This window comes from Pteronotus mesoamericanus, unplaced genomic scaffold (genome assembly GCF_021234165.1).
Source record: "Pteronotus mesoamericanus isolate MK-2021 breed Mesoamerican mustached bat unplaced genomic scaffold, CSHL_Meso_final contig_657, whole genome shotgun sequence".
NCBI classification, from domain to species: Eukaryota; Metazoa; Chordata; class Mammalia; order Chiroptera; family Mormoopidae; genus Pteronotus; species Pteronotus mesoamericanus.
The window spans coordinates 14,309,222-14,322,976 of record NW_026555229.1 but is presented as its reverse complement, the minus strand read 5'-3'; the positions used below and the strand labels follow the sequence as shown (position 1 = coordinate 14,322,976).

General features: G+C 37.2%; 1 protein-coding gene across 2 annotated transcripts in view; it reads right to left on the bottom strand.

Moving 5' to 3' along the window:
• Window positions 1-13,622, bottom strand: part of NHLRC2 (NHL repeat containing 2) — a 57,942-nt gene extending 44,320 nt beyond the window's left edge. For both annotated transcript variants that reach the window (XM_054581553.1, XM_054581552.1), the window contains exons 1-2: window positions 13,227-13,622; window positions 10,106-10,258 (exon numbers count right to left, since the gene is read on the bottom strand). In XM_054581553.1, the coding sequence (XP_054437528.1) occupies window positions 10,106-10,258; window positions 13,227-13,404 (331 nt within the window). In that variant the 5' untranslated portion in view covers window positions 13,405-13,622. The remainder of the gene's footprint in view (window positions 1-10,105; window positions 10,259-13,226) is intronic.
• Window positions 13,623-13,755: the final 133 nt, after the last annotated feature.

Below are 13,755 nucleotides of genomic sequence, written 5' to 3'. Positions count from 1 at the left end.
AAAGGCATTTAAGATGCAACATCCATTAATTTAAAAAACTCTCAATAAAATGGCTAGCAAAGAAAATTATCTCAACACAGTAAAGGTCATATTTGATAAACCTACAGCTAACAGCATAGAAAACAGTGAAAAACTGAAAGCTTTTCCTTTAAGATCAGGAACAAGACAAGAATGGCCACTCTCACCACTATTATTTAACACAGTATTGAAGTCCTAGCTAGAGCAATCAACAAAGAAATAAAAGGCATTCAGATTGGAAAGAAGTAAAGCTGTCACTACTTGCAGATGATGCAACTTTATACATAGAAACACTAAAGACTCCACCAAAAACTGTTGGAAATAATAAACTACTGCATTTAAGTTTCAGGGTATTGGGTTGACCAAAAAATTTGGTTTTCCCATAAAATAGAAGACACTATTTTCATTTCACTAATAACTTTATTGACTTGGATATTTTGATTACATTAGCTATCTCCCACATGTTAGAACGTTGATTGTTCTCAATGTCTGGATTTTATTGCTATTAACTTCAACTGGTCTACCTGACCGTGGAGCATCGTCCAGCAAGAAATCTCCAGCACAAAGCTTCACAAACCACTTGTGACATGTTGGAGCACTCACAGCACCTTCTCCATACACTGTACAAATCTTCTTTTGTGTATCAATTGCGTTTTTACCTTTCTTGAAATTATAAAGCATAAAATACCAAAAATGTTATGCATTTTCTTCCATTTTCAATATTAAAATGGCTACACAAAAATTCACCAATTTTGATTTTTTAAATACATGCTGATATGACAGCTGTCACAATGTAATCTAACAAAATTTTTTCAAATGAAGATAAAGACAACAAAGAACTACTAGAGCCATCTTACAGAAAAAAACAGACGAACTTTTTGGCCAACCCAATACAAAATCTATTTACAAAAATCGCTGCATTTCTATATACTAATAACAAAAAAAAAAAAAATCAGACAAGAAATTAAAGAAAAAAATCCCATTTATAATTGCAATAAAATAAATAAGAATACATTTAACCAAGGATGTAATGGAGGTAAACACTGAAAACTCTAAGACACTGATGAAAGAGACTGAAGAAACAGAAAGATAATCTGTCCTCACAAATTAGAAGAAACAGCATTGTTAAAATGGTCATCTTACCCAAAACAATAGATTCTAGGCAATCCCTATCAATAGCCTAATGACATTTTTTACAGATATAGAACAAAAATATCCTAAAATCTGTATGGAACTACAAAAGATCCTAAATAGCCAAAACACCCTTGAGGAAAAAGAACAAAGCCAGAGGCACCACATTTACTGATTTCAAACCATACTACAAAGCTAGAGTAATCAAAGCAGTATGGTTTTAGCAGAAAAACAGACATGTAGAGCAATGGAATAGAACAGAGTCCAGAAATAAACCCACACATATATGGTCAATTAATTTATGAAAAGAAAACAAGAATTTACAATGAGGAAAGGATAGTCTCTTCAATAAATGGTGTTGGGTTTAAACTGGACAGCCACATGCAAAAGAATGCAACTGGACCACTACCTTACACTACACACAAAAAATAACTCAAAGACTCGAACATAAAACCCAAAACCATAAAACTCCTAGAAGAAAACACAGGCAATAGGTTAAGTGACATCAGTCTTGGCAATGATGATTTTGGTAGTGGTGGGAGATTTAACACCAAAAGCAAAGGCAATAAAGGCAAAAATAAACAAACAAGACTACATCAAACTAAAAAGCTTCAGCACAGCAAAGGAAACTATCAACACAATGAAAAGGCAACCTACCAAATGGGAAAAGAGATTTTCAAATCATTCACCCTATAAGGGGTTAATATCCAAAATATATATAAAGAACTCATCAATCTCAACAACAACAAAAATCAAATAACCTGATTGAAAAATGGGCAGAAGACCTGAACAGACATCTTCCCAAACACCTACAGATGGCCAATAGGCACATGAAAAGATATTCAACATCACTAATTATCAGGGAAATGCAAATCAAAATCACAATAAGCTATCACCTCACACTTGTCAGAATGGCTATAATCAAAAAATAAGAGATAATGAGTGTTAGAGAGGATGCAGAGAAAAGGGAACCCTTGTACACTGTTGTTGGGAATGTGAATTAGTGCAGCCACTATGGAAAACAGTATGGAGAATCTTCAAAATTTTAAGAACAGACCTACCATATGATCCAGCTATTTCATTTCTGGATATTTCTCAGAAGAATACAAAAACACTAATTCATAAAGATATATGCACCCTCATGTTTATAGCAGCATTATTTACAACAGACAAGAAATCAAAACAACCTAGGTGTCCACTGAAAGATAAATGGATAAAAAGATGAGATGTGATATACACACACATACACACACACAATGGACTAGTACTTGCTAAGAAAAAGGTGAAATCCTGTCACTTGTGACAAGAATAAACCTTGAGAGTATTATACTAAGTGAACTAAGTCAGATAGAAAAAGAGAAATACTGCATGATTTCACTCGTGTGGAATACAGAAACAGAAACAAAACAAATAAACAAAATCAACTAAAAACAAACTTACAGAGGCAGACCACAGAGGGGAAGGGGACTGGGGTAAAAACGGGAAAAGGGGCTCCACTGTATGGTGATGGGTGGTAACTAGACTTTCGCCGGTGAGCATGATATAGTACATACAGATGGCAATGCATAATGTTGCACACTCAAAACTTATACATGAGTGCTACCTCAGTAAAAAAATAAATCTGTAAAAAATGGGGGATATCAGTACCTTCCTCATTTAATATTTGAGTTTAAAGTTGCTAATTATGTCACATCCTTACCACATAACACCTGGCACAATAATAAGCCACAAATATGTGTACTGTATTACCCATTTGCTTTTCTCTTTTCAGGTAAATTATGTTACTTAGCAAAAAAGAACAGGAAAGAAAATGAAAGGAAGGAAGGGAGAAGGGGAAAGGGAAAAGGCTAAAGGGAAGGTAAAAAATGCACCAGGCTCTCCTGCAGCTCACAAACCTTGCAGATTTTCTGCTGGCTCACCTCGCTGGTTGTGAGGGAGCAGCTGGGATCCACACCTGCACCAGCTCCTGCCGAATCTCCCTCAGCGTCTCTGTCTCTAAATCCTAGGCCAGGTGAGTGTTTACCTCCATAAAGAAGTGTGTCAACTTACCCTGCCGGTCACCTCATACTTAAGTTAGAAACTTATATGGGTTCCAGTTCATGCTTGCAGGTCGCAGCAGGCCCTTGCTCTCCCTCTCCTACTTCATATTCATCTTTCCTTTTCAATTACCTGGCTGCTGACTTCCAGGGGAGGCACTACGACATAGAAGGAACAGTCGCATGTAGACTAGATAACCAGCTCCCACAATTACATAAAGATCAAGTGCCTAAAATAAATCCTTCATTATTTCTCATTACTTCTAGTATTTCTGCTTCTCTGATCAAATCCTAACTGACAGACCAAAACTCTCCATCCTCGTTTTGGTCTTAGCTCTACAAATACACATATGAAATTGTCATCCATTTGGTAGTTTCCTTATCACACCTGGTTCAAAGCTCTCCCTCAAGCAGATTCACCAGAAAGTAGATTCACATGTACACAATATTTTCTGAGTTCTTGGATATTCAAAATTTTTCTATAACCCTATTTGATTCTTAAAAGACAGCTGTTTGAATATATTATCCTTGGTTTGTACTTTCACTACCTAAGATTCTTGAAAATATTGCTCTACTGTTGCCTGTCTTTATACATTTATGAAAAATCTGTCCAGTGTAATTTACATGCCTTTAAAAACCATCTTTTTTCCTGGAGGTTCCGATGATTTTTTAAAAACAACGTTAAAGTATATTTTTACTAGGATATCTCTTTGGATGTTCTAGGTCAACTTTCCCTGATATGTGGTAGGACCTTTCAATATCAGATTGAAGGCTTCCTTTATTTCCAGGACATTTTCTTGGATTCTAATTTTAGATATTAGCTCCAGTTAGTTGTTTTGATTTTATTCTTCACAGCCTCCAAGTAGTCTTATGTTGGACCTCTTCTGCTGTCTTCCAATTCAATCATTTTCTAGCACTTTTTACCCCTTTCTTTAGCTCACCGTGATTCCCTAAGTTTCTCCCCCACTGCTTTATTTCAATGTTCCTGATTCCATTTTTATATGAATTTGTTGTTCCTTAGGCATCCTGTAATTTAGTCATTTCTAATATAATTCTGACCTTTTCCTTCTATTTCCTTTCTGAGTTCAAATAACACATTTCTTCCTTTTTTTCCCCTTTTTGGTTCATTTCTGTTCTTAGTTTTTGAGTTTCTGATTCAAGTTGCTTTTTCATTATTCCTAAAAGCTGTTTGAGGATACATAATTCAATTGAAAAATTGTGTTACAGTTTTTGCCAACGTTGTGATTGTTTTTTAAGTGAGAATTTTCATCAGCATTTCAACTTTGAGTCATATTTTTAGCTTTTTATGGTTTTATATGGATGTGATATTTTTAATATTCCTATTCAAGTTATGGACAGAGCTCTCAGTTTGAGAGTGCCCTCTTCTGACAGTTCCCTTTTTCTGTGCAGCTTCATTTTTGGATAGCACTGTTGTAAGGAGAGGTTGATGTGTATTCTTCCTTAGTTTCTGTAGGATCCTTAACTTCTCCCGCTTACTCTCCCCTCTCTTCAGTAGACTATTTCCAAGAGAAACTACACATCTATACATCTGATTCTCTCCCAGAAGCAATGCTTCTCTGAGACTCCTGTTCCTAATTCCACACTTTTTCAAGAGCTGGTGCTACAATCTGGTATACAAACCTGTGTTCAGTTTTGCATTCAGTATTGGGGTTTCTCTCTCTGCAGGTAAGGGGGTTACTCTGTGAGTCACCAAGAACTCTAAACCACTTTTTTGCACGGATTGTTTAAGCCTCCCCGTCTCTGTTCTTAGTACCTGCAGGCTTGCAGCAGTGGGACCGGTAGTGAAATTCAGTTTATTCCCCAACTTACAGGTAATGTGAAGGCCATAATATTCTGTCTCCTAATACTGCTGAATGTAGGTTTAAGTGTAGTTTCATTTACTCTCCTTGTTATGTTTGGAGAGGAGCAGAAAGCAAAAAGAATCAAAACCACGTTGGCCACTGTTTCCCTCCAAACCTGGAATCACCACAGATAAATTCTTGTTCTTAGCATCAGGTTTATTGAAATGTAATTTTCTTAAATGTTATCCTTTAATACTTTGTTAATTGATTAAATAAATATAACTAAGTCCTAAAACCAGCCTCTTGCTTAGTGGAGAAAAATGAGAAATCAATTACAGGCATAAGAACTGGAAAATTTCTTTGCAGATAATATAGTATGATAGGGAAACCCCAGAGAATCAATTATAAAACTAAACCAAATAATAAAACATTCAGGAAGCAGCAGGGTATACAATTAATACATGAAAATCAATAGCATTTAAATACCTATATAATAACCAATTGGAGAATATAATGGTTGACAAAACCCCATTTAAAATAAATAGCTATAAATATATGAAAAGATATTGGACCCTCTCTAAAATGCAGTTGAAAACTACACCAAGGTACCATTCATCTCTCACTTTCGATCAGTAAAAATTAAAAAGTATGCACACACTGCTAGTAGGAAGGCAAACTGGGTCCACTCTCCTTGTGGAATTTGGTAATACCAAACACAACTTTAAACACATTTAACTTTGACCCAGCAATCCCACTTCCAGGAACTACCCTTAAGATATACCACCAGCAATACAAAAATATATCCACAAGATTATCCATTGTTTGCAAGTACTGAATATTGGAAACAACCTAAGAGCCAATACATACATAGGATAGGAGAGGGATGAATAAATTACATTACACACACATACACACATACTCACAATGAAGTGTTATGCAGATATTAAAAATAATCAGGAAGTTCTCTACATGAAGTCACTGCCAGGATTTTTATACGCTTTGCTTTTTTCAAGCAGTTACATGAAAAAAGCAAAGTGTACAAATATGTCTACAGTAAGTCACCTTTCGTGTAAAAAAAAAAAATGCGAACTAAAAAATAATAGAAAGAATTGATGGGAAGGGAGATATAACTTCCCTCAAAAGAGCACATGATCTTCTCGCAGATGCGTCCAATCTGCAGCCCACAGGCTGCATGCAGCCCAGAAAGGCTGTGAATGAGGCCCAACACAAAATCGTAAATTTACTTAAACCGTTCCGAAGACTTTTTTGTGCTTACGTGTCGCGATGTATTTAAGGTGTGGCCCAAGACAACTTTTCTTCTTTCAGTGTGGTACAGAGACACCAAAAGGTTGGACACCCCATCACAGAAGCAATCCCCACCTTGCTTCCTCCCACCTTCGTGTTAATACTCCTTACTTTCCCTCCTTAATTCCAAATGTATGAAAGAAACTGTAAAGCTGTCATTTTCTGGAACATCTGAGATCTTGTTTCATGCATGTCATCAGTTTGGCTCAAATAAACTCATAAAAATTCTCTACAGGTTTGGATGTTCTTATGTCAACAATATGAACTATATCGTATTGTCTAAATAGAATATCTTTATTTATCTTCATACAAGGACAATTGCCAAATAATGACACCTCCCATTTTTTTCAGTGTTAAGAACCTTAAAGAATACAGGAATTTTTCTTAAAATATTTTGCTTGTTCTTTTAATCACACAGAACAATGGTAGGAAGGACTTGGCCCATGTGTCTTTTCCCTTTGTCAATTCTGCTTTATCCTTTCACTATAATAAATTATAGTCATGAGCACAACTATCTGCTAAATCCCGTGAGTCCTCCTAAAGAATTATTGAACCTGGTGGTGGTTTTAGGAATCCTGACACAAAAATGAAATTATATACTGAATGCATAAAAGGTTTAGTTTCACTATAAAATTAAAAATGCATTTTTCTAATTTTTAATAAAGTATAAAACAGAAAAACAGTATATGCTCATAATAAGAATACCAGCCTTTATTCAGTAGTAGTATGGCATTTAGGTTTTTAAAATTCTAATTTAATTATATATTAACATACACCTAGCAGTCACATTTTAAAACATACCAAATTTTCCTAATAGTTGTTTTCTTACAAAACAAGAATGCCTTTCCTTACATAATAGCCATTGTGCTAAAATTGAGTATTATGTAATAACATACCATTAATGTATCCAGCATGAAAAGATAAAAGAAAAATTTAGAAACTCTCAAGTAGAAAAGGAAAGAAAAAAAAAACCCACCAAGGTACTTGTCAGTGTAATATAAATGGGCACTGAACTGTTAACACTTAATAACAACTTCAGAGACAGTTACATTTTAAAAAAATAGTTATTTATTTTAGAGAGAGGAAGAGAGGGAGAGAAAAGTCTATGTGACAGAAGCATCAATTGGTTGCCTCTCACATGTGCCCTGACCAGGAGTCTAACTGGTGACCTTTCACTTTGTAGGCCGACGCCCAACCCACTAAACCACACTGGCCAGGGCAATAGCTACAACCTCAATGTTTGAAAATCAGAACCATTGATTACTATTAAGTACAGTACCTTTTTACTTTTTGCTTTAGACTCTTTGGCATTATAATTTTCCCTATGCTACTAAAAGTGATACTAGTCACCATAACAAACCTGACTTTAAAAGCTATTTTACAGAGGAAGGAAACTGGTTATTAGATTGGACGAAGGACACTGGGTATTAAATTGGACCTCTTTCAAGGTGTTTAGAATTAATGAGGACTTCCTCTCAAAGCTGAGCAATTCTGGCTTACTGATAAAGTGAACCGAATAGTCCATGAATTTAAAATAAGTTGCTCCATGTCACTTTCAAGAACTGTTAAAATTGTTGGAAATACGTTCAGAAACATAGCAGATAGTAGTGACACATCCTGTTGCAAGAAAGCAAGCGAAGTCAGTGACACTTCACTGACCCTTGCTGTAATCACCTCTGGGTACGCCTGCTTTTGTGACTATGAATTGAACTTACCTCTGAGCAATATAAAAATCTTTCATTTTTAAGCTATCAGCATTTTCTACCAGCAAATACTACCATATTATTGAAATAATGTTTCTTTGAGATTGTAATGTTGAGACCATTTACAATTTTACTTTTCGGAAGTGTATGTAAAAACAGCTTTTTGTTTTGTTTTTTGGTGACAATGTGCTATAAAAATGATGTTTCCGGTAAAGTGGTAAAGACATTACAAAGAAAGCCACTGAAATGTGTTCCAGGTATGGGGTTAACCAAGAAAGCTAGCCATATACAGTCTTCAAGGGGTGTCTTCAGTGTGGAAATAGATAGCCCTGGGACTCTCAACGCAGCCTGCAGGGCCTCTCTAAAACTCAAATTTTATCATGAGATCCTTCTATTAAACAAAAAACAAACAGAAAATCTTTAATATCTCTGTGTCTTCGATGAAAGGAAAAGTCCAACTATTAAGAATGTTTACAAAGCCCTTCACAACATGGTCCAAACATAACCTACCTTCCACTTCCACTTCCAGGAGCCCCCAAGAAACCTACTCTCCTGTGCCTTCCTGTTAGTCTACCTGTCGCTCCCTCCACCAGGAGGGTCCCTCCTGTCTCATTTTCATTTTCAGCTGCACTGCCGCTCACTTTCCCAGCTCCATCTTACTTGTTTCTTTTTCTGAAAAATCTTTTCCAATGCTCCTAGGCAAAGTGAGTTACTCCTTCCCTCAGGTTCCATAATGCTTTTCATTCAGCTTTCACACCTATTTCCCCAGCAGTTAGCAGAGTACCTTACACACAATACATGTTCAAGAAACGTATTTATTTACACAGACTTGAACAAGACACACAGGCATTCAAAACCTAAGAGATGAGATACTCATTATTTCTTAAATCGATATAGATAAATTTTTCAAAACATGATTTAGTTACTGGGAATATCCGAGTTCTTGATAAATATCATTGTTCAGCTATTTCAAGTTACCACCTATTATAATCGAAAAGCAACTAAAGTTTCATTAACACTGAAGATTTTATCTATCACTCCTCTTTTATTTTTTAAGTTTCAAAATATCCTTCATCTTGTACATGTATACTCTATTCTCATCTTTACTCACAAGATCAGTGACCCTCCTTTACGTCTAAGAGTAGAGCTTCAATTAATATCAACCTAATTAAACAAAAGCTTCAGTTTCACTTACCCCCTGCCATGTTCTCTTTTAGGGTGAGGTAAACAAGAAAAAAATATGAAAAAATTTCAAACCTCTAAGCAAATACTAAGTATAATGTCTTACATCTTCAGAATTTTCAATACCATAAAAGGATTTCCTAGTGTGCTTCGGAAGACATAAAGCAGGTCAAAGAAAAAGTATCCATTATGATATTCTGCATTCCACTGTTATTCATGTCATTTGGAATTAAAGAATAGTCACATTTCCTATTAAGAACTTTAACCCTGCCCTGGTCAGTGTGGCTTAGCTGGCTGGGTGTCATCTAGCAAACCAGGAGGCTATAGGTTCAATTCCCAGTAGCGGCACAAGCCAGGGTTGTAGGTTCGGTCCTAGTCAGGGTGCGTAAGAAAGGCAACCAATCGATGTTTCTCTCTCACGCCGATGTTTCACTCCCTTTTGTTGTTCCTCCCTCCCTACCCCCCTTCTCAAATCAATAAACATGTCCTGAGATGAGAATTTAAGGAATGGGGGAAAAAAGAAAAAAGTGTGCCTTTGTTCACTGGTATGTGAGGGGATAAAAAGAACTTTAAACCTTTATATCACAGTTCTCGAGAAGAGTATAAAGTCAGAGTCACGCATTTAAATTTTCTCACAAAACAAACTCGGGTAAGTCTAGGTATATAAAACGACCTTTTAAAAATACTTGATCATAAAAAAAAAGTGTCTTATGTCCTATCATTAGAGAAAAATATACTAAATATACTAAATGCTGGTTCCAGTATCACTAAGCTTAACTCTTCATGAAAAGGTACATGGCTCCTTAATTCATAGGTTAAAAATCACCGAAGTTTTGCCAAATGTTCATTCTCCTATGAGCAAATGAGTCAGCTGCTCTTCCAAAACCTATGCCACAAGTCTGTTAGAAGCCAATTAAGAGGCAGTTACCTTTATCAGAGTAGGTGTGTTCTAAGGCATGGAGATCAGGCAACAGGTGAATACAGTTTATGCAGCAATAGGTGAAGAAATCAAGGACAACCACTTTTCCGCATAGATCCTTGTAGACAGAAATCGGCCCTTCTGTGTTCAGCCATTCTAATCCTGAAATTTACACAAAATAAATTATCACAATTAAAAAAAAAAAGGCAATTTATCTAAAACTTTCCACTAAAATATGAACCATGATGGAGGAGGGGAGAGGATAGGGGAACAAGATGGGAATGAGGCTGTAATGAGGCAGTCTACAAATACAGCAAGGAAAAGCTACCAAATTCTTTCAGAAACAGTATAATAGTCTGTGTGTGAAAGAAAACAAGATCAAAACATTTAGGTAAAAACAAGAGGAAATACCAATATTAAGAGGGCCTAAGTACACAATTAGGTAACAAATGGGCTAATGAGAATGAAAGTCAACCTTAAGAATAGCAAGACACGACTAAACATCAAAAAGGAGCAAAGTTTCAAATAAAAGGATAACATACAAAATGCCTAAACCAATTTCATAAGAGCAGAAATGCTCTAGATTTGAGTGAAACCTTAAATACAAAATATTTTAAATACAAAGTTAAACAAAATACACTGTTATCATAGATTTCATGGCAGCAACATTAATACTGTTGAAGAGTATGTTCCCTTCACCCCAAAGAAAAACAAAATCTCATTAATCTGTACTTTTGCAAAGCAGAATTTATCATTACTTGACCATTATTTACAATTTTAACTATGTACTATGAAGATAGATTTTGTTAAACTATTATTAAAAGTACAACATCTTCATGTAACCAACTTACAAAAACACAGATAATGAGTTGGTTGCTTATAAATAAATAAATGCAGCTACTAAAACTATTAATTCTACCTTTTTGAAAGTATGGTTGACATACAATATTTAATTATACCTTAAAGCAGGTATCTGGAAATATTTTATAGAAACTGAAAGCCAGAGTTAGGGAGGGCAAGTGCATAATAACAACTCATGACTAATAACAGTGACTGGGTTACTCAATTATAACAAAATTCTAAAAAAAGAAAAACCAAACCGCAAATCAAATTACTATTTTTTGCCAAATCATCCAGCCTAGAGAGGTTTTAAGGTATAGTGAACTCTTAATTATCCGTTTTAATATGGTGTTAACTGTATACCAGATCAAGCGATCATACAAAACTACAAACTAATTTATATTTTACATCCTAGTTGCAAAATATTTATGAATCTATCTTTTAAATTTATTTTCTGTAAACAGTTAAGAGTGGCTTAGATTGGGGTAGGGAAAGTATTATTACATGTCAGCTATTGTACTAGGTGCTTCTCAGGCTTACTAATAAATTTCATAAAAACAATAATTACAATAAATATAATTTTAAGAGATACTAACATTTACCGAGCTCTGCTATGAACTAAGAACTTTACATATCCTTACCACCTTTAGTCCACATACTAAACATGAGAGGTAAATACTCATTCTATTTTGTAAGTGAGAACGTAGGCTTGGAGAAGTCAAGTAACTTGTTCAGAATCATGCAGCTAACAAATGGAAAAACTGGGATTTTATGCTAGGTCTGCCTGACCATCCATAATACCACAGTTTCCCATAAACATGTGTTTCTTTTAAGACATGAAAAAAACATACTGTTTTTGAGACCGGGTTCTGTTTATGACTTCTTGATTACAGTTTACTGATAAACCAAGAAAAAAAAAAAACCTCATCTCTAGTATTCTGTTCTCAGTAATTACCGTAGGTCCAGTAGAAAATTTGATTATATCAAATATGAAGCTTGAATATTTTCTTACATTATTTGCCAGTCACAGAGGTCAAATCTCATGATAATAAAATACACTCATTGTAAGTACAAACAAGACTAGAAAATAAAAACACTGCCCTAAATCCCTGCTGATGGCCTGCTCTTTTATAAGTGTACTGCATGACTAACTTCGCACAAAGTTTTTAAAAAATATGCATATATATATATAAAAGTATATATATACACCTATATATCTATCTCTTTTAAAGTTTCTCTGATGGGATAAGCACTCATGCTCCCAATTCTTTTAGAATTCCACAGTATTTCAAACCCAGTATAGGCTTCTTATAATATCAGAAAAAATAAGCACTTTTCAAGGTGGGAGGCAAAAGGCTTGGAAAGACACACAAGACTGTTGTCAGAGGTAAGGTTCCGATAAACCTACCTCCCGTGAGATACCGAACCCTGCCACATCCAACCAATTAACTATACATGTGGTTTCAGTGTCATGCCAGGAGACATGCCAACACCACCAGGCAAAACAATGACAGTCCCAAGCAAAGAAGGTAAAGCAGGGTTTCACTTATCATAGCAAGACGTGCTTCACAAATAGCAGTGCTGGGAATATCGGCCCCCTCGTGTTCCAAACACTCAAGGCGCTGGGATTCAAATCGTGGAGATGAGCCCCATTTGATTCCGATTTATAAAATCACAAGTTTCATGACTTGGAACAGAGAAGTGTGGCCCGGCCAATCTTGGGCCTTTATAATCCAACCCTCACAGATATTAGTTGTGAGGCCCTCGGCAAATTAACTTAGCCTTCCTGTGCCTCAGTTTCTCAAAGGTAAAAGAGGACTAATAAGAAGAGCGCACCCACGGATTGCAGGGAGCAGTAAGATAATACCCCTTAAGTGTTTAGAACTGTGTACCACAGAAGTGATTCATACTTGCTAGCTAGTACAATGCACAAAGATGAAGACGATGGAGATGATGACCCACCAGATTGAAAGGACAGGGTGGCCTGGACTAATCATTGCCTCCCGGGGCCACTGAACATCCCTGGACCGTCTCGTTAGTTAACAACCTAAGGTCCCGATGGGGCTCGGGGTTCGGGGCTCAGGGACGAACAGGCAGGCCACCGCCCCCCCTCAACCACCGTCTGCTGCCGCTTCGGGACACCTGGGAATAGCAGAGATCGAGAGCAGCGGCTCCCGCCGGGCAAAGCGCCCGGCACCACCCCGCCTCGCCCACCGCTTCAGGGGAGGGCGCCGTCCCCGAGGAAGGGGAGGTTCCGGAGGGGGTCCCCACCCCGAAGCCAGCCCCTCACCTTCCGGAAACTCGGGCACTGACAAGTCCTGCTCCCAGCCGTCCACCTTCTGCAGATACTGGTAGACCAGGCTGTCCTTTTCCTCCTGGGTGACGGCGTCGAGCAGGGCGTACTCCAGCGAAGTCTGAGCCGGGAGCAGGCCCGACAGGCTGCAGCTCCGGGCTCCGGGGGCCGCCATGTTATCTCCGGGTTGTCCAGAGGCGGCCGCCCGGCCCGCGGACTACGCTTGTTGGGGATGACGGAGGGAGCGCTTTCTGGCCTTTGGATTCAAAACGGCACATTCACCTCACTCTCCACTAACCCCTCTAAAGACACTTTTTCCCCTTTGTAAGCATGCATTCAAATACTAAAGTTACTGCAAATCGCCGCCAATTCCAGGACACGTAATTAAACTCCCGCCCCAAACCACCCCGCCCCTTCCAAGTTCTCCGGCAACAGCGCAGCCTGGACTTTCAGAACGCCAGATTCAACAGGAAAAGTCCGCTGTTTAGCGTTCTAGAAGCCGTAAGAAAACCATCCCCCCCACCTT